Source organism: Takifugu rubripes, chromosome 8 (assembly GCF_901000725.2).
Source record: "Takifugu rubripes chromosome 8, fTakRub1.2, whole genome shotgun sequence".
Classification (NCBI taxonomy): domain Eukaryota; kingdom Metazoa; phylum Chordata; class Actinopteri; order Tetraodontiformes; family Tetraodontidae; genus Takifugu; species Takifugu rubripes.
Genome location: NC_042292.1, coordinates 12,166,761 through 12,187,761, shown reverse-complemented (window position 1 = coordinate 12,187,761; position 21,001 = coordinate 12,166,761). Strand labels below are relative to the sequence as shown.

The 21,001-nt window shown below is 39.5% G+C and overlaps 2 protein-coding genes and 1 pseudogene across 2 annotated transcripts; all 3 read left to right on the top strand.

Annotated features, from left to right (window-relative positions):
* Positions 1-1,503: 1,503 nt before the first annotated feature.
* LOC101071999 (uncharacterized) lies at positions 1,504-6,956 on the top strand (annotated as a pseudogene).
* Positions 6,957-10,017: 3,061 nt separating this feature from the next.
* On the top strand, positions 10,018-14,429 carry LOC115250841 (uncharacterized). The gene is made up of 6 exons (XM_029841070.1): positions 10,018-10,066; positions 10,172-10,858; positions 11,342-11,462; positions 11,548-11,596; positions 11,696-11,794; positions 14,298-14,429. Exons 1-6 carry the CDS (start codon positions 10,018-10,020, stop codon positions 14,427-14,429), a joined length of 1,137 nt encoding a protein of 378 aa, XP_029696930.1.
* Positions 14,430-15,497: 1,068 nt separating this feature from the next.
* On the top strand, positions 15,498-17,130 carry LOC115250615 (Ig kappa chain V19-17-like). The gene is given in 5 exon segments (XM_029839642.1): positions 15,498-15,610; positions 15,749-15,948; positions 15,950-16,569; positions 16,637-16,680; positions 16,762-17,130. Coding segments are annotated over 3 exon segments (738 nt in total). The 5' UTR covers positions 15,498-15,558; the 3' UTR covers positions 16,436-16,569; positions 16,637-16,680; positions 16,762-17,130.
* Positions 17,131-21,001: the final 3,871 nt, after the last annotated feature.

Sequence of the window (21,001 nt, the reverse complement as noted above, 5' to 3'; positions counted from 1 at the left end):
CAGACTATGGCATAGGATGTTGCACAACATAAAACAATTTAAGGCACACCTGAAATATTGACGTATGGGAATGTGATGTTATTGATTGATCTTTGTAAAAATATGTTTCATAGATTAAAGACTTTTTTTATTCGTGTAGTGATACCAGTCTGAGTTTGGGGTGATGTTAATTTCACATGAAGTCAACCATAACTATACTATTGCAAACAGGTACCTCCATGATACCATCACGTCAGGACCAATGTAATCACTGTGGGTATACCATGCTGTTGATATAAGGTCACACACGAATCACATCGTAATTTAGTGTGAAAAAAGCTTGAAAAGTAAATGACATGTGCTTTGAACAGGAAGTAGAAGTGTCTGCAGAAGCGGGAATTCGAGATACAAAAAACAAAGGCACAGCATGGAGAAGGATGTATATTGATGAGAATTGTCTTTATCTTGTTGTTATGTGTTTCACCATATGTTCCTGTCTTCCCTTTGATGTCCTTATCTTGTTGTTATATGTTTCACCATATGTTCCTGTCTTCCCTTAGAAGTTAGGCAAGGTAGACTAAATGTAGTTAAAAACAGAGACATTTCAGTTGCAGGATTGTTGTTTGTTCTATTGTTATCTCAGGAGTCAGTCAGGCAGGGGGTGTCAAACACTCATTGTAAATGCGACATCAAGGGGGTTGATGATGATCACATTTGCATGAAGAATGGGAGCTGGCCACCTGGGAAAACAATGGAAGAGAAGAACTCTACCAACACCAAAGGGACTGGAGGAAGAGGACGAGGACATCTCAGCAGGGGATCTGGAGTGGATTGCATGGACATTGTGAATTTGCATGTGTGTGACTATAAAGGACTGGGCCAAGGGATAGTTAGGTTGTCAGACTTCATGCCCTGACAATTGACTCTGTTGTTGCTAGGGTTATGAACTGGCCCGGAGCTCTGTAATATTTGTGTCTGGAATTGATTCTATTGTTAAATACATTTTGAAATTGGTACTTTACTTCTCGAAGTCTTCATTCAACGAACACGCGGATCGGCAGCTACATACAGGAGGTATCGCGATCCAACAATATATCAAGGCTTTCTTCATTAATTTGAAGTAAAAACACAACAGCCCTCCCCCCATGACACAAGCGATTATAAATGCCTAAAGGAACGTGGTCAAACAAGTGTTTCATGAAACTAATTACTGAGCATTTACTTGAACCACTGGATCTTTGTCTTGCCATGAACTAGTCCAGCGTGCACTTCCTGCCCAAATGTAGCAAGCCTATGCACCAGCACTCGCACCAATTAAGTGAGAAATGACAGAAAATGGATCGCTAAACGTATTAGTTCTCTCTGGCAAATCTTTCACCTTTATCAGCCAGATTACATGTGATCGTGTTTCCTGTATGTCACACCCTCAAGTCATCTCTGGCTGCCCAATCAGACACAAGCTCTGCATTTATCAGTGTACAAAGAACCAGTCTTCTCTTCACTCTGCCCAACACTTGGAGCAAGATGGCATCTGCAAAGTTTGTTTTCTGTCTGATGTGCTTAGAGAAAATTGGTGAGGTGAATATATGTATATATTATTAATTGCACATTTTCTTATTAATTTCTTAATAATTTTAATCTTCCTCCTTTTGTGCTTGCTGTTTAATTTTCTCTTAAACAGCTACAAGGGAATTTTCTCTATCTTTGAATTGGAAGACCAATTTTATCTTGGTCAAACCTGGACAGAACCTGACTTTGCCGTGTCTTCACAGAGATGATGTTTCTACCAAGATCTCTTTGTTTAAACAAATTCTGGGAGAGAAGCCGAGGCTGATCTGTATGTACTGGATATCAAGTAAACTTTGAATATTTGTGAATGACTTCAAAACCAATCCACGTTTCCAAATACATCCTGGTAACAAAGGAGCTTATCTGACAATATCAGATTTGGCGTTATCAGACTCAGCCAACTATTACTGTGTAAATCAGTATTTAACAGTATTTGACTTTCTAGAAAGTTATGTCATTGTAGAGGGTTCAGGGTTGACTATAGATCAGCCAGCATCTCAGTCTATCCAAGCAGAAGGTTCTATGACGCTGAATTGTACAGTACATACTGGGTGGACTTGTGATGGGGATCACAGTGTTTACTGGTTCAGAAACTCTGGACCATTTCAACTGGGACTCATGTACAGCCATACAGGCAGGAACAAGCAGTGTGAGAGGAAAACCAACACCTGTCTCTACAGCTTTTCCTTGAAGAACCTAAATACTTCTCAGACTGGGACCTACTATTGTGCTGTTGCAGCATGTGGACACATTCTGTTTGGAAATGGAACCAAGCTGGTGTGTGGGGGTGAGTGCTCTAATTTTGTGTATATTATTTTCTGTATATTGTAGAAATTATTTACATATTATCTAGTTTTAAAAATATTAAGCCAGCATGCAGTAATTTATTTAAGTGTCCATAAAAAGGTTATCCTAATTAGCTCTGTTCAGTTGGTTTATATATTGTGTTTTATCGAAAAATTTACCAGTTTAAACAGATATGACCTAAATATCCCCCAATTCTCTGTTTACACAAAGCTTTCAGTATCTAAAATGAGGAAATTGTAACATTTAAAGACCAGAACTCTGGACCATCTCAACTGGGACTCATGTACAGCCATACAGGCAGGAATAAGCAGTGTAAGAGGAAAACCAACACCTGTTTCTACAGCTTCTCCATGAAGAACCTGAACACTTCTCAGACTGGGACCTACATAGACATTGAACGCTATGCCTCATCTGTACTGGACTACATCTCCACCTCTATAGACAGTGTCACCACCCAGAAACAGATCACCATGTACCCTAATCAGAAGCCCTGGATGAATAGGGATGTCCGTCTCCTGCTGAAGGCCCGTAACATCACCTTCCGATCGGGGGATGCACAAACCTACAGCACAGCCAGAGCTAACCTGAAGCGGGGTATTAAGAAAGCCAAACACGACTTCAAGCTGAAGGTAGAAGGGCACTTCTCCAACTCCAACCCCCGATCTATGTGGCAGGGCATTCAGGTCATCAGCAACTACAAGCCCATCAATCCCTCTCCCCCCTCAACCGACATCTCCTTCCTCATTGAGCTAAACAACTTCTATGCTCGGTTTGAGAAGGACAACCAAGAACAAGCGAGCAAGGTAGAGCTGACTGCTGGCCACCAACCCTTAACTTTCTCTACCACTGATGTCAGAGCGGAACTGAGCAGGATCAATCCACGCAAAGCTGCGGGCCCCGATGGCATACCTGGACGCGTGCTCAGAACTTGTGCTGCGGAGTTAGCAGGGGTCCTGACGGACTTATTCAATCTATCCCTGGCTCATGCAGTTGTGCCGACCTGCTTCAAATCCACCTCCATCGTGCCAGTACCAAAACATTCCACCCCAGCTTGTCTCAATGACTATCGTCCAGTAGCACTCACTCCCATCATAACAAAGTGCTTAGAGCAGCTGGTCTTGGCACAACTCAAATCCTGTCTCCCCCCAACCCTGGACCCCCATCAGTACGCCTATCGTAAGAACAGGAGCACAGAAGATGCAGTCTCCACAGCACTGCACTCTGTCCTCTCACAGCTGGACAATAAAGACACATACGCCCGAATGCTTTTCATAGACTTCAGTTCAGCATTTAACACTGTCATCCCCTTCAAGCTGATAACCAAACTAAGGGATCTGGACATCAGCACCTCCATCTGCAACTGGTTATTGGACTTTCTGACCAATAGACCACAACATGTGCGGTGAGATCATCACTGCTCCCCTACCCTCACTGTAAACACTGGAGTACCACAAGGCTGTGTGATGAGCCCATTCCTCTACTCCCTTTTCACCCACGACTGCAGAGCTATACATGGTTCCAATACCATCATCAATCACCACGGTGATTGTCCTCATCAAGGATAAGGATGAGTCAGCTTACAGGGAGGAGGTGGACCGCTTAGCTACGTGGTGCCACAACAACAACCTGCAACCAAAGAACTCGTCCTGGACTTCAGGAGGAAGACGGACATCCACCCACCCATCCACATCAACGGAGCAGCGTGTGTCCAGCTTCAAATTCCTGGGGATCCACCTCTCACAGGACCTCACCTGGACGACTAACTGCTCCAGTTTGGTGAAGACGGCTCACCAGCGCCTCTTCTTCCTGAGGACTCTGAAGAAACACCACCTCTCTTCAGACATCCTGGTGAACTTCTATCGCTGCTCCATTGAGAGCATCCTTACCAGCTGTGTTACGGTCTGGTATGGGAACTGCTCTGCCTCAGACCGGAAGGCATTGCAGAAGGTGGTGAAGACTGCCCAGCGAATAGCTGGAGCTTCTCTTCCATCCATTGAAGACATATACAGGAGGCGTTGTCACAGGAGGGCCAAGAAGGTCACTAAAGACTCCTGTCACCCAGCGCATGGACTGTTTACCCTCATGCCCTCTGGGAGGCGCTACAGGAGCCTCCGGGCAAAAACCACCAGGTTCAGAAACAGCTTCTTCCCCACTGCTGTCTCCCTGCTGAACTCCAACCCCTCTCACTTTACCTCCCTGCACTATTTACATCTGTTATTTGCACTACCCACTTCCGGTTACTTGCACTGCTTTCCATACTTTGCACATTCTTACCATATTTTATCATTATTGCATAGTTAAAACATTGATCCTGTCGGAAATTCAGCACCATAGTTACAGCCTGTATATATATTAATCTTGGTTGCAAAGACTTTTATATACCCTTTACATATCTGTGAACTCTGTAAATACAAACATATAGATTGATATCATAAACATATTCATTGTGTGTATATATTGTATATACCCATCACAGTTTTTCGCTACGTAAGCACTTCTGGTTAGATGCTAACTGCATTTTGTTGCCTTGTACTTGTAACATGTGTAATGACAATAAAGTTGAATCTAATCTAATCTAATCTATTGTGCTGTTGCAGCATGTGGACACATTCTGTTCGGAAATGGAACCACGCTGGTGTTTGAGGGTGAGTGTGATTGAAATCATTTTATTCAAAAGGTTTATACAAGTTGTTAAAGTGCTACATATTTTTGTGCAGATTATTTTATATATATTGTAGAAATAATTTACATAATATCCAGTTTTTAAAAAAATTAAGCCAGAATCCACTAATTTATTTTATTGTCCATAAAAAGGTTACCCCAGTTAGCTCTGTTCAGTTGGTTTCAAAATATATAGCGATTGATAGAAAAACTAACCTTATGTTTAAACAGATATGGCCTAAATATCCCCTGATTCTCTGTTATATGGAGCTTTTAGTTTCTAAAATGTGGAGGAAATGTAACATTTATAGCCCATATAAAATTTTACATGGAGATGGAACCAAACAGGTCTTTGAGGGTGAATTACCTTCTATGTTCATGACTCCGGTATTCTGAGTTTGGACTGTTATGACTTTAACTTGGATTCAGGAATTTGAATTGATTATTTGATTTGTTCATATATAAGACAAACTTGTATTTTTACCTAAATATTGACACTGCAGAATTATAATTCTGACTTCATTATCAATAACTTATATTTGAATCACATTCATACCATGACTTAAATTGAACTCAAATTAAACAGAATTTGCTTATTTGACCTGGGCATAGATAAACGGGAGGGTTTTTTTTTTTATGTATTTACTGGTTTGTTGAAAAATATGAGCATACAAACATGAAGACTGTCTCAAAAATGCTGTCACAAATGCATACAAATTATATTTAACTTAAATGTGTTATGGGAAGTCAAGGAGGCCTGGACCCAGATGCAGAGTAGCAGATACGGCTCTTTATTGATAACAAAAAGGTGCAAGACGCAGGAATCAATCAAAGTAGCAACGGAAACAACTCTAGCAAAGTAACAACAGAAAATCTACGAACTAAAAATCACCATAAAAGGGAAAAATCGTCGAGAAAAAGTACAAACGAAAACGCAGTGACGAGGCACTGGAACAAACTCACACGCTGAGAAACCTGAGCCACAACAAAATGGTTCTCATCTCTCAAATAATAAAAGTCAACAAAGTCACAAAAATGAAAAAAGAAATGAGCATGGCAAGCCACTAGTTTTACCAGGTCTGGTTTTTGGCAAATCTGGCTACTAGCACAAAAGTCTTTGTTCTTTGCATTACATGTTTCAAAGCAGTGTGACATGTTCACAGTGACTGTTGAGAGGTGACTCCTCAGCGAAAAGGTGCAATTTATGATAAGTTTTATTCCTGATAATTTCTGAGTTGCAAATACCTGAACAAAAGTTTTGTGTGGAAGTATTGTAGCCAAACTAGGAATTTGACAATGATAACTTGGATTTAGATTATGAACCTCAAAAACAATTATTTAATTGGCTTCAACTTGCAATAAAAGGCCATTCCACCTCAACTCATTGGTTTCAGAGCCTGGGTACTTGAGAAAAACTTATTTAACAGAACTGGTGGTTGGAGTAAATCGCTACCTGTACTTGTTCAAGCTCTACTGCCTGTTCTTCTTCACCATGGAACTGAAACCTTGACCTCTGTCTGCTGCTGTGTTCATCTAAAGATGATAAATACTCTCAGTTCTCAGTTTACTTCCTGTGTGGTGCATCATCATTCAGCACCTTTCTGGTAGAGTATCTGGCTTTCTCGGTGTGCATGATGAACAGTCACAGCTGCAATTATAAAGGTATGATTATTTACACTTCTGGGCTTATTTTAGAGAGTAATTTTACATTTCTAACATTCCATTTTATTATTCAGAATTGCATGTAAGACTCACCTCTATTCAAACCAAAGGTATTTTTTATTAGTCAGAATAAAGTCGTTCATGAAATATTCGAAAGGCACTGAGTTCATTGTTGTCATTTACAGGATTGTCCAGATGCAGATGGTTCTGTTTTGTGGAAGAAGATGAACAGAGAACATACCTGGACTGAATGTGTTTACTTCAGTGTAAAGCAGTAGAATAGAAAAATTACCATTTTCAACAATTTTAGATATCCTGTAGTTTCAGAAAACTCACAAAATAGAAAAAGGCTCTTCTGTGGTTGATTTATAGATATTTGATTTATTGTGTACATTCTACATTGTTCAGGATGTTCAGGATCCTTGGTACAATAAAGGAGGAAATAACCAACACACACTTGATTTTCCTGTCCTCCAACTACCAACGAATCATGGTGGAGGAGCTTAAGTGTCCTCAACATCCCAGAATCTGTTTTGTCTTAATTTGCCCCTCATAAGGCCTCCAATGGGAAAGGGGTACTAGGTGGAGGGCCAGATAAAGCACAGATCTCAAAGACATTATCAATTAGGAACAGCATATCCCACTTAGTGACCAGGGGGCCTAGGCCTCTGTTTGGAGCACAGTTGTGCGCGACCAATGGCTGGGACTTTGTCTATGGGCCCAGATCGTCCAAACATAAAACAGAGACATGAGTCTGTCTTGCAGCAGGGTCTGGGGCCATATGCATTAGGTGATAGGCCATGGCAGGGTCACATAAGGATAAAAAAGAGCTCAAGGACATCCTTAGCAGAAAGAAAAGTTCCTTTTTCACATGCTCTGATTCTGAGAAGAAGGAAGTCAATAGAGAAGTTAAGCATGACATGAAAGCAGCCAAGCTATCGTACAAAACCACCCCTTTTACACATGGTCCTGCTGTATCTGCTGTCAGTATCTGCCACAGGCTGTATCTCCAGGGCTTTATTTCCCCAGGTTTTTGATTGGTGCAACAACTGACTGGAGCTAAATGTCACTAAAACCAAAGAGATTGGTGGTGACTTTTCCCACAAGCACTTGCAGCTGTTGCATGTTTCTTATTTAACAAAAAAATATCCTTAAAGTTGAAAAAGACTGTAAATAATCCAGAATGCGCAGCTGTTAATTTAGTGTGGCACTTTAGTTTAGACACCCTAGGTGTTAGGGTGTTAGCTTACACACCCCCACACATGTGACACTGTGCAGTAGAAACAAAACCACAACATCAGTTACTGCTCGACCTGTTTGCTGTCTGTTTTTACATTTAAAATGATATTTATTTTCTTTCTTTCTTTCTTCTTCTTCTTGGAATAAAACATTACATAAATATATACACATCATGTAAAGAAATACCAAGTAATATACCATACCATTCATACGTTACGATACGTACAGCCATGTGTTTAGACTATGATGCAAAACACTTAAAGTTTTGACGTGTTTAAAAATAATCCTGTACTTATATATTTTGTCTTGCAGTCAATCTTCTTCTAAAATAAGATTCAAATAAAGTTGCAGCCCTTTATTGTCTAAAATGTCCAAATGTGTTTTTTGTAACACAGTCAGAATCTTTTTTGGGCTTGACTTTTCCCCTTCTGTCTTGGTGGTTTCAAACAGGAAGTCTTTGCTGTGTCTTAACACACAGCAGTCAAACTACATCGCTTCACTCTCTTGACCTTGGCATTCAAAGACAACTAGTGTAAGGAAAATGACATTGCTGTAATGTTAATGTGATCCCCATTGCAGTCACATCAACACATGTTCTTGACAATAGTGTTATTTCTGTTTGTATTAAGCACATTTATCCATCGAATTGTCTGTATGCAAACATTTTTAGATTAGATTATATTTTAGATTATAATGACACATTCACTTGAGTACATACTATTGTTTAATATATAGGTTAATAAGTGGACTAATTCATGATTTTATAGGCTTAAAAAAACACAATATTCCAGTTCCTCTGATATACTCCGTATTGATTCTATCCATGTGCAACAGAGAGTGCTTACATCTTCATCAGTTCCTCCTCCAGCTTCTCTTGCTGTCTTCTCCTCAGGGCCACTGTCTATGGGCCAGGGCCACCTATGCGGTGTTGCTCTGACTTTCCTGTTTTGAATTGTACCTATCTGGGCATTCATTCAGGGTGTCGTGGCATGATCAACTTTTGGCTCATCACTAGTTCTCCACTGGGGTCACCCAAGGATCGGTGCCGGGGCTGCTGCTCTTTGCCATATACGCAACATTGCTCAGGCAAATCATCCCATGGTCTCCCATGGTGTTTTATACCACTGCTTTCCACATGGCACCCAGTTCTGCGTCTCATTTTCCCCAGACTAACCCTCCGGCTCAGACTAGATCTCACCATGTCTCTCAGACATATCCGCATGGATGCAGGGCCACCACCTTCAACTTAACCATGGTGAAAATGAGCTCCTTCTTTCCTTGGCAAAACTATCCATTCATCAAAACATAGATCACAAAATTGGCCCCTCCCTGTTATCGAGGCTGTTTGAAACCTTGGAGTCATGATTGTTGATCATCTGAGGTTTTGTGATCATGTAGCATCAGTCTCCCTGTCATCCCGTCACTTTGCCATATCCAACCTCAGAAAAGCCAGGCCATTAAACCTACAAATGCTGATACAAGTCATGGTGATCTCCCATATTTCCACCAATTCAGATAGTCCAACGAAAGCAGGCCCATGCCACCTCACTGCTGATAGAGGTCTACTGTACCTGCCCACATTAAGATCATGTCATTCATGCTGACCGACAGACTAATACTGGAATCTGCTCCCTCTTACGTGAACAATCTTGTTTGAACCCATGCTACCCCTTGTTGCTGCATCATTTTCCAAAAGCTGTCTGTCATAATAATTAGTGAGCATTTACTGGATGCATTACTGCAACATGGAAAATATAAAAAATAATGATTGCTGGTTGGTTGGTTGGCTGGTTGTTGTTGATTGGTTAGAAATGATGCACATTATAACTCAACTCAAATTGAATTCTATTTATATATGAAGCAAAATCCTATTCTTAAGGTAATCCAAAGTTTTTTCTTGTGGGTTTTTTTAACCTTTAAATCTTCCTTTAATTTCCCCAACATCAATTTTATCAAGCAAATCTGACATTACAAGTCATCATGTTTACTATATGTCACACCCTCGAGTCATCTCCGGCTGCCCAATCAGATACGAGTGCAGCATTTATCAGTTTAAAAAGGACCAGTCTTCTCTTCACTCAAACCAACACTTGGAGCAAGATGACATCTGCAAAGTTGATCTTCTGGCTGATATGTTTGGAGAACTTTGGTGAGGATTTTTTTTCTTTGTATTTTGTTTATTTATGGCATCATTTGCAAAATTCTAGATTTAAACATTAAATGGTGTTCATTTCTAATTGTATTTTGTTTTCAGCTCAGACAGCTACGATGGAATTTTCTCCATCTTTGAATTGGAAGACCAATTATATCTTGGTCAAACCTGGACAGAACCTGACTTTGCCGTGTCTTCACAGAGATGATGTTTCTACCAAGATCTCTTGGTTTAAAGAAACTCTGGGAGAGAAGCCGAGGCTGATCTATACGAACTGGATATCAAGTAAACATTGGATATTTGTTAATGACTTCAAATCCAATCCACGTTTCCAAATACATCCTGGTAACAAAGAAACTAATCTGACAATAACAGATTTGGAGTTATCAGACTCAGCGACGTATTACTGTGTAAATCAGTATTTAAATGTATTTGACTTTACAGAAGGTCATAATGTCATTGTAGAGGGTTCAGGGTTGACCATAGATCAGTCAGCATCACATTCTATCCAAGCAGAAGGTTCTGTGACGCTGAATTGTACAGTACATACTGGGTGGACTTGTGATGGGGATCACACTGTTTACTGGTTCAGAAACTCTGGACCATCTCAACTGGGACTCAGGTACAGCCATACAGGCAGGAATAAGCAGTGTGAGAGGAAAACCAACACCTGTTTCTACAGCTTCTCCATGAAGAACCTGAACACTTCTCAGACTGGGACCTACTATTGTGCTGTTGCAGCATGTGGACACATTCTGTTTGGAAATGGAACCAAGCTGGTGTTTGAGGGTGAGTGCTCTAATTTTGTGCAGATTATTTTCTGTAAATAATAATTTACATATTATCTAGTTTTAAAAATATTAAGCCAGCATCCAGTAATTTATTTAATTGTCTATAAAAAGGTTATCCTAATTACCTCTATTCAGTTGGTTTATATATAGTGTTTTATCGAAAAATTTACCAGTTCAAACAGATATGGCATAAATATCCCCCAATTCTCTGTTTACACAGAGCTTTCAGTATCTAAAATGAGGAGAAATGAGGAGAAACATAATATTTGTGGTCAAAGTATCACTTTAACTCATTCCTTGTTATGTCAGTTACTTTATAAAACAATGTGTGACTGGTGATGTCTATTGTCTCCCTGAATTACACAGTAATGACATCATAACTAGCTTAATATAAAGTGAGAGGACAAATTTGTTGAAATACTTAAATGATTGTCTGAAACGGCATCGCGGATATCACAATTTCTGATGCATCTCGTTACAGATGAAGGAAACCATCTTGTTTTGGTGTATTTCCTCAGTGCGGCCTGGATATTTACCATCATTGTGGTTGTTTTATTATCCATTTCAGTTTTTATGACAAAGAGGAAAAACAGTCATCACTCTGGGTAACTGATGTAATATATTTTGAAGATTCTTAAAGGTAAACTGGGAAAATTACTTTAAAAAAAATCTCTTCCTGTGTTTTAAAACAGACTCTCAATCAAGAGTCCAAGCTTCATCCAGAGCAAATGCAGAGGTGGAGACAATTGTGATTTTTAAAAAAAAAAAAAAAGTTTATATGTATAAATAATCCTTATTTACACACACTAACTTACCCTTTATAACATATCTCCAGGGCTACCAAGAGGAAAACAACCTCCATTATTCAGCTTTGAGGAACAACCAGCCCAACAGATCAATGCAGAACAGACAGAATGAATGTGTGTACTCTGCTGTGAGGCTGTAAATGTCTTGTTGTCATTGCAGCTTAACAATTAATTAAGTATTTTGTATTTACTCATACCGGTTTCTACATTTTCAACTGTATCATTTATCAGTCTCGATGAAACAAAGTTTTCCTAATAAAGTTGTTTTTTCTGGCCATGTCAACAAATGATAGATTACCTCCATATATTTATATTCATTTTATGAAGACAAAGCTTGTATCGTGCCGTTGCAGTCCTTAATTTGTGAAGTCAAGAGCTGCAACAATGGTTTTCACAAGCATTCATATCCATCGGACTATTAAGTTGACCAAAACACCCACTGGATGAGACAAATGCTCCATTATGTGATCATGACCATGTAAACAGCAGCAGGCTATGTCTTGGATACATAGAAATGCTAAGGCAGGGGCAGTATTATCCAAAGGGTTGGCGTACTCCTGCTGTGTCCACCGTGGTCTCTCCTTCCCGGAACTGCAGGAATGATTTTTGCTTATTTGGGATCCAACTTGCCAGCAGTTTAGAAAATGTTTAGCTCTCTTTGTTGACCTTTTTGACCTTTTTTTGTGAAACTTGGGGCATAAAGACTAACAAAACAGATAACAAAACTGAACACAATACAAGTATTAATTTTTGATTCAATTAAAAATTACTACCTGCTCAAGATTCCCAATACAACTGAAACCTTGACATCTGTCTGCTGCTTTTTGAATCTGCAGACCTTGGTTAGCTTCCTAATTGGTGCATCAGCATTCAGCATGATGAAAAGCAGTCACAGCTGCCATTGTTAAGATATAATCAATTAAAATTTGATTTTGCAACAAAAGACCTTCAACAGTTTTATTAGAATTGTGAAAAAACTGGCCAAGGGATTTTTGTCCATCCCTCTATCAGTCTTCGACTTCTTTATCCCTTTTAAGGGACAGGTGGCCGCTTATCCCACTTCTAACTCACAAAGACAAACAACCGTTCATGCCCTCATTCACTTCTAATGTCAATGCACATGGACACGGGGAGAACAGGCAAACTCTGCCCAAAAACCCCCCCTGACTGCAGGAACCTTCTTGCTTTGTGGCAGCCATTTTAGCCCCTACATAACCGTGCCACCCCTCTGTCAGTTCACCTCATGTGTGTCTCCCCTTGTGTTGTGCCACTTTCATCATGTTGTGATTACTGATCACAAAGTGCCATAATCATAAAGCAAAATCTTTACAAATATTATGGTTATGCCATAATCATAATCTTTGAAAATATTATGATTATGGCACTTTTGAACTACCGTATTTTCACGACCATAAGGCGCACTGTAATAAAAGGCGCAGTCTCAGTTGCGGGTACTATATCTGTTTTTAAAACATACATAAGGTGCACCGTATTGTTAGGCGCATGCTAAAACATACAGTAAAAAATGACAACGGAAGTAAAATGCTGAGTTTCGTCACATTTATTGAACAAAATATTCATTCTTCCGCCACAAAACCATCAAAGTTTTCATCTTCTGTATCTGAATTAAACAGCTGCGCTATTTCAATGTCCAACATCCCAAATTCCTCTTCTTCATCATCTGAATCAGACTCACCAACCAGTTCCGCTTCAGCATTGATTTTGTGAAAGCTCTTCCAATACATGAAGACGGTATCATAGCCCATGTGTCTACAATCCACCCGCATATGGTGGCATAACTTGCCCGCCGCTGCCTCATAGTCTTTGTGAAGGAGTGTTCGCCTACCGTCATCCAGCGCTCTGTCCCTTTCCGTGGCAGCCGAGAACAATGGTGAAGGACCAACTGTTTCACTCGGTTTTCCAGCTCGGGCCACCTTGCTTTGTTCCCACAGGACATTAAAATGTCTTGCAGCTGCTCGATTGCCATTCTCAGCCGCATATTCGACGGCCTACAAATTGCTGCTTTATGTTGTGCCCATTTGATGAAACCCCTTCCACTTCCTTCCAATAAAGCCTCCATGGTCCTTGATGGGCTTGTAATCATCTTTAGTATTTTCACCTTTTTGACATCACTTTTATATCCAATGGCTATCAGCTAAAATTCCTCATATTGAACCTCATTTTGGATCACCCATCTAAGGTCCTATGTTTCTTCACCAGGATGAATGGCAGGTAGGCCCATAGCAAATTGCAGAAGTAAACCAAAAGCAAACAAAATCCAAAATGACTGTTCTATGCAGATGTGGCAGGGCGTGGCCTGCCCTTCGAACAGGTGCCATATGGAGGTAGTGCCTTAATTGGTGGGTGGGGAGAAAAGGTTTATATAAGGCACTGCCTCCAGCTGGCTTTAGTTGTTTTCCCCCTTCGACGGGACGACGGGGTTGCGGCTTATCTGGGCGGTTCGACCATAGCAAATTGCAGAAGTAAACCAAAAGCAAACAAAATCCAAAATGACTGTTCTATGCAACCATAATGATCACTTCAATCATGAAAAATCACCAGGCAGGCAGCAGACAGTGGCCAGGGCTGGGACAGATGTTAAGTTATGCAAATGGGTGTGTGCTGTGCCAGATGCCGGATTGGTCATCCGAAGATCAAGTATCTGCCAATTGGTGGATTGTCCAGGAGGGACTAAATTTAAAGCAGAAGATTGCTGCCACCTGCAAGCTCCTCAACTTCCTCAATAATCCAGTGGGCCTCTGATGTGTTTTTAATCATTGTGATGTGTAAAAGTGCACGGCCACATTTTTTATATTGTTTTCTCCTGTTTTTGAAGTTAGGTAGATTAAGGAATGTATTTTGGTTATTGCCTGTTAGGGAACATTTTCGTTGTTTCTTTTCAATTAGACTGATTCTGATTGTTATTTTGGCTAAAAGTCACTCTGAGGATATTTGTGCTAATAAAACCTTTTGAATTTTGATTTTTGGAATGATCCTTGGTATAAATGATCACCCATGTTAACTTTTGATTAACTTTGTGTCATTGGTCACTTAGACCTTGAGGAAGCTGGGGGTTTGTGTTAGGCTCAGAGCTCCTAGACTGGTTGTAACATGGAACAGGCAGGGTCAGTAAAAGGAAATGAGTCCAGGAATGAGTGCTGGAAAGTCAGGCATGAGGCTGTGGAGAGAGTGACGGGAGTGGCAGCATTGTCCTGCTTATGGCAGAACAGATGGTGACAGGACTCAGTTATTGCTTTGCTTGCAGGATTTATTATTTCTTTTTTAGAACAAAGATACTTTCACTGCTGAAGGGTTTTTCAAATATGGCTTTTAGTTTTCTGAATCACAATGCTCTCGTGACTTGACAGTGACTTTAATTACCCAGCTAATCATATCATAACAAACTTGCATTAATATATTCTGACGTACACATGATTTTTAGTCTCTTTGCATTGCTCTACTGGACAAGCCTGGGAAATATATGAAGTTGAGAAGTAAAAGGATCATTAGAATTATGTTTTGTGAGTTTATGATCTGTGATTTTTGCTAATTATTGCCTGTGAAATGGCTCCTGACCATCCAGTCCTGATACAGATGCATTATGTTTTCCCAAACTGTTACTAAAAATTGACTGTTTAAGTTGCAAGGATCAATGCAAACCCAGATGTGTCATTCTTGGATTCAAACAGAAAGCCCTCGTATGTTTTTTCATGTACTTTTCCACGAGTGCGTCTAAAAAAATCAACACGTCACAAGGTCTCAGAGAAACTCATACCCTTGTTTCCTTAATAAGACATACAAAGAAACCGGGTCGGCCAATCACAGCCAGTCAGTAAACTCAGGCTTGAGTGGAGGAAAGGACAAAATTAGTATCATTCAGCACAGCAACACAATGGTATTTACGTTTGTTTTCTATCTGGTATGTGTGATTGCTGGGAAGATGGGTGAGTGATTTATTATTCTTGTATTATCTATCTAATATGGCGACTCTTAGCACTGGAGCGCTCATTTATATTTTTAATATGGAAAGAAACAAACAACCCTCAAAATAATTCATAGCTTTGTTTGTTCTGTTTTTTCAGGTGAGATGACTGTTCTGATGGTTGATAAAGACAAAAACTTTACAGCAGCTATTGGTGACAGTGTAACTTTGGGATGTTTCATCAGATCTGATTTTGTAGCAAAGTATTATTGGTATAAAGAAATAATGGGAGACTTTCCAAGGCTTGTGTCGAGCTTCTATACCTTTGATGAAAGTGCAAAGTTTTATGATGAATTTGTAAAACAATTCACGTTTTGCACTGAATGCAAAGAAAGAAGAAAATCACTTGATGATTGCCAATTTACAGCACTCTGATACAGGAACGTACTACTGCGCTAGTAGCTTTTCAGAAAAACCTGAATTCAAAGATGGAATTACAATCATCATAAAGGGTTCAGGTTTGAACATCCCAGTCTTTATGCAGAGACCAGAATATCACTTGAATCAGTCAGAAGGTGCTGTTAGGTTCAACTGCACTGCACATGGCAGAGCCATTGACCAAGAACACGGTGTTTACCAGCTGAGAACATCTGGAAAATCTGATCCAGGAGCTCTTTACACATGGAAAAACAACACTTGTTTCTACAGTTTGCCAGCAAACAACCTGGCTGTTGATTGTGCTGTTGTAACATGTGGACACTTTCTAAAGCTACCCCAAAAGCCACCCGGAGCGGAGGGTGAGTCGGTTTCATCTAAGAAATTAAATATGAGACAATGCATCATCTAATCTCTCTGAATCTGAAGCTGGTTATCTTAATCTGTATATTCTGAGTGGAGCGTTGGCGTTCACCACCATTCTGGCCAGTTTCATGGCTGTCTTACTGTGCAATATCTACAAGAGCCAAAGCGGCCGCAGTGGAGGTAAAGGTTTTTGTGAACTTAAAGTAAGTAAAACACAATGACACAATGACGGTTTGTTTTGTTTCAGGAAGTATCTTGAGATATTCAGATGATCCTACCACAAATGAAGAGGTGCTTGTTATCTATATTAATAAAAACATCCTGATTGCTGTGCATCATGTACGTATTTCCTATTTTCTGTTTCAACAAAAGGGCCACACAAATGAGGATGTTCTCCACTATGCTGCCTTACGGACGAGTATGACCGACAGACCAAAGAGACAGATGGGAGCCATAAACGAAGAATGTGTGTACGGAAGAGTAAAGCATCATCGCTAAACATGTTTCAGCTTTTGGTGAATGATTATGTACATTGTTGTGTTTAAGAGTTTATTACTTTTTTTCTTAATACTGTTCATATTCTTAATCTGTTCAATGTGTATAAAATACAGTAACTTTTTAAGTGATATGTAATGCTTGATCAACCTATACAAACCTGTCGAGAATGTATTTTTTTCTTAAATAAAGGAGAATATCTTTTTTTTTAAAAACATGCCAACATAAAGTGATTTCAACTGCCAAGTTTGCATGAATAATATTTTTGCTGTTTAATGTACTTTGGTATCACCTGGGCCTGAGTCTCAGCAGCAAACCCGGAAATGTGAGACTCACAAGATAAGATTTCTGAAGAACCTCAGAGCTCTTATCTAAAACACTCGTGAGTGGAAACACATTGTAAGAGCAATTTTAATTTATCGAAACCTCTGAAATATCACTTTTATTTTGGAGACCATGCTACTCTGACTTTTTTTCAGATGATGGGTTTAGGGTTTATCATCTTCTCAACATTACTTGAAATATAACCGAGATGTTCACACAATTAAGATCTGATTCTGCATTCAGGCCTTTAGCTTTAAATGAATGAATCCTGAACAGTCATCATCTCAACAGACATCATCCCACCTGTGTGTGGTACAAATCTGGTAGTCCCATGAAAATGATGTCAGCCATATCTATTACTTAATCGTACACAAATGCAATTGTTAGTGTCTTTGGATATCCTTGTAATATTTGGTCTGTGCAGATTTTTTTTTTTCAAACTTGGAAAAGGAACCTTTAAACATTCTAAAAGGTTCCTGATTAGTGGTTGAGGTGCATGTGGTGTCACATCACAACACATTTGGTGACTTTGGTGCAGAGCGATGTGAAAAGCAATTATAGAAAGTGGAGGTAAAAGTGTGCACTATTGTAGTTCCCACTTTAAGAAACACAACACACAAAAATGGACGATTTAACTCGAGAAGATTCTGTGATTCCAGCTGAGCTGGAATCCAAAAAAAAAAAATCTAATTAGTTTTACCTCTTACAAGAGAAACTGTGAAAATTGAAGCCAGACATTATCACATACAGTTCTGCCGATGTTATATTTTACTGCTGCAAACCAAAATGGAAGAAGTTTAGCATAGTTTCTACTTTATGTGGTTTCTTTGTGTTTGTGGTTTCTGTGAAGATTTTTGAACACATAAAAAGGCGTTTATCGTCTTTGTATCATTGTATTAAACAGATGCTCAAAAGTAAATAACATGAAGATCAGTTGCTGTTATGGCCACAAATGAGACTGGAGGGATAAAGCAGGGTTTATGAGGTAAATATGGTCTTGCAAAGCTCTCTTCCTCTCTCTCTTCCTCTCTCTCTCCCTCTCTCTCTCTGTCACACTCTCTTGCAGTTGACCTCTCATGCCTCTGTCTTAGACCATAACTCTGTTTTCGTCTATCCAACATACAGCCTACTCAAGTATGTGAGGACTATGCATTTAGGCTAAAGCAGCCACCGCTAGGAAACTGTTGCCCCACCAGGTAATGCAGTATAATTCCCAACCAGATGTTGGGTCCATGCACAGAGCTCGCTCATCTCAACGCCGTTACGATCCAAGTCTTTTATGTCAAATATTCAGTTTCTGACCAGTTCATCATATGACCAGTTACACACCTGATATGTTGCCCTGATGATGTGAATGCACTACGGGAGCACTGTTTTACCCACAGATATAATGTAATTTGTGTTGTTCTTGAGGTCATTCTTGACAGACATTCAGTTTTGAGGAACACACACACACACACACACATATTTATATATATACTATATATACACACATACATATACATATTTATATACACACACACATACATATATACACATACATATATACCTAATTAATGTTTTTGTTAAATCTCTTTTCTCTATTTCAAATGAAAAAAATAAAGATGAGTTGTTCCCCACCAACACCTGTGTTGATGTGTAAACATCCTGCAGCCAACTGAGTTGAAAGAAAATCATTTTCTCACTTTGTGTCTGAGCTCCTGCTCTGATCAAGCTCACTCGCATCGAGTTCATCATGGTGGTTTTATCGGCTCTCGTACAGGATGTCAAAACGGGTTTTGACCAAGATGGTCTTTTTTGGCTCTGACGTTTTCATGGCTTTTGTGTTTTACATGTCTCCCACAAAGGAAGAGGGCGGTGCAAGTGTTTGTAAGGTCACCTCATGAGTGTATTTAATTTTTGTATTTTTCTCAGTCTGTACAAAATAAATTAACTGGAAAAGTTCTTGTGTGTCATCGGTATAGGGTAAGATGTCTCCTCAAATGTTTCTAATTCTGCCTGTAAGAAAATCCCATTTTTCCACAGTTACATGACATTTGAATCTCCACCATACAACTTGAGTACAACAAGCAATCATTGCTGCTGATACCTGCTGCAGTCTCTGTCTATTTAACTAATTTGTGGCTGCAGTAGACAACTGTTCAAACAGCATTTCCTTTGTAATGCAGGTCTTTGTTGCCACAGTTGCATGTCAGCCAACAAATCTGCATCACTGTTCTTTGAAAGGTAGCTAACTGCACACAAATATTGAGCATGTGGGCAAAGAGTGAAAATAATTCTGCAAATAAAGCGTAGAAGTGTACAAAGAAGTTAACAGACTAGTTTAAGCTGATCTGCTTTTCCTTTGTGCGACTAACCTCCTGCTGTCAAGCTGCATGACTCAGGAAGTGTGATCTGAACACAGCTTTGACAATTCAAGCACATACAGACCACAATCACGGTGTGCTTCATTTGAACGCAGTAACCTCTCTGCTGGTGCTGCATCCAAAACGTAAACTGACAAATGTAACATATCGCTTCAAATGTGAATGCTGCGCATATTCTGATCTTTTTACTGAATTCCCAATTAATTCTCTTGCCCACATATCAAACATGTTCAGAGTGAGCACATGCTCAGGCTGCGTCCTGAGCCCTCCTCTCATTAGTTTCTGCAGGTGCTGACACCACGGTAACTTATCGCTAGACTATTTTGAAAGAATCAGATGACCTGGTAAATTAATTAATTATTATTAAACTAACCTTTTCTCCGGTTTTTTACTGTGTTATTAACAGAGCCATGATGGAGGTGACCTCTGTTATGCTGCTGTCAGGTTAAAAAAAAAATCCCATTAATGATGGAACTCAGTATCAATTATAAAACTAAGAGGAAATGTAAACTATATATCAAAGTTAAATCAAAGGAAATTAAGTTAATTTAACTTTTTGGATACATTTTTTCCGAGGATGTGGAAATGGGTCTCTTTAACAAAAACAACTCAGTGTCCATAAAGACAATCTATAAATATTCTGCATGTTGAGCATGAATGTTACGTCTCACATTTACTTTTCACTGCTGCGGTGAAGGTGGCGCAAACCTCAGAGTTAAAGTTTCCATTAGTGGAAAAACAAGTCAGAAGTTGAATACAGGAAGGGCAGCCTGCTCAAGTCTTGCTTGAAAATTGACATAAATAAAAAAATGTTTTTCAGTTTAGATCCACATCAAATGTACTCAACTCTAATAAGAGCCAATGTGGTTGTGGTTAGGTGTCGCAAACCACCACAAAGACAGACACTTTATCAGATCTGTACAAGGAAGGTTCAGGAATTTTGGTCTTTGGGAGTGGAGTTCCCGTGTCACCTTTGTTTTTTTCTGGATAGACGACTTTGTCCCACAGTCCAAAGGTTTTATGAGATTAATTTTGATGGGACAAAATTGGGCCTATATGGTGTCCATAGTTTGGGATCGACGTCAGCAGCTTTGCTATCTAAAGCTAGTAAAGTATGAGATAGTAAAGTATGTCATCAAAGATGGTGATGCTGATATTTCACCTACGCCTGTTATATTTAAATTCAAAAGCAAAGGTTCTACTGTATCCTTTCAACGGAACAGAATGGCTATGATTTCATTTGTGTTAAACAGTTAGTGTGAAATGTTTCCCAATCAGGACAAACAATACTATACTTTACTATATTTTTTTCTTTTTGTTTCTTGTAAATGTACATATTGCATGACACAACCCCATCAGTGTAGCTACCAGTAAAAGATTAGCTCTCAGTCTAACTTTAGCTTTAACGTGTGCTTTGTCTGTGTGGC

Bases quoted from the DNA above. Each gene is read 5' to 3' on its own strand.
- LOC115250841 (XM_029841070.1), top strand. From the start codon at position 10,018: ATGACATCTGCAAAGTTGATCTTCTGGCTGATATGTTTGGAGAACTTT. The intron at 10,859-11,341 runs GTGAGTGCTCTA...ATCTCGTTACAG, and splicing joins AACCAAGCTGGTGTTTGAGG to ATGAAGGAAACCATCTTGTT. The intron at 11,463-11,547 runs TGGGTAACTGAT...CCTGTGTTTTAA, and splicing joins AGGAAAAACAGTCATCACTC to AACAGACTCTCAATCAAGAG.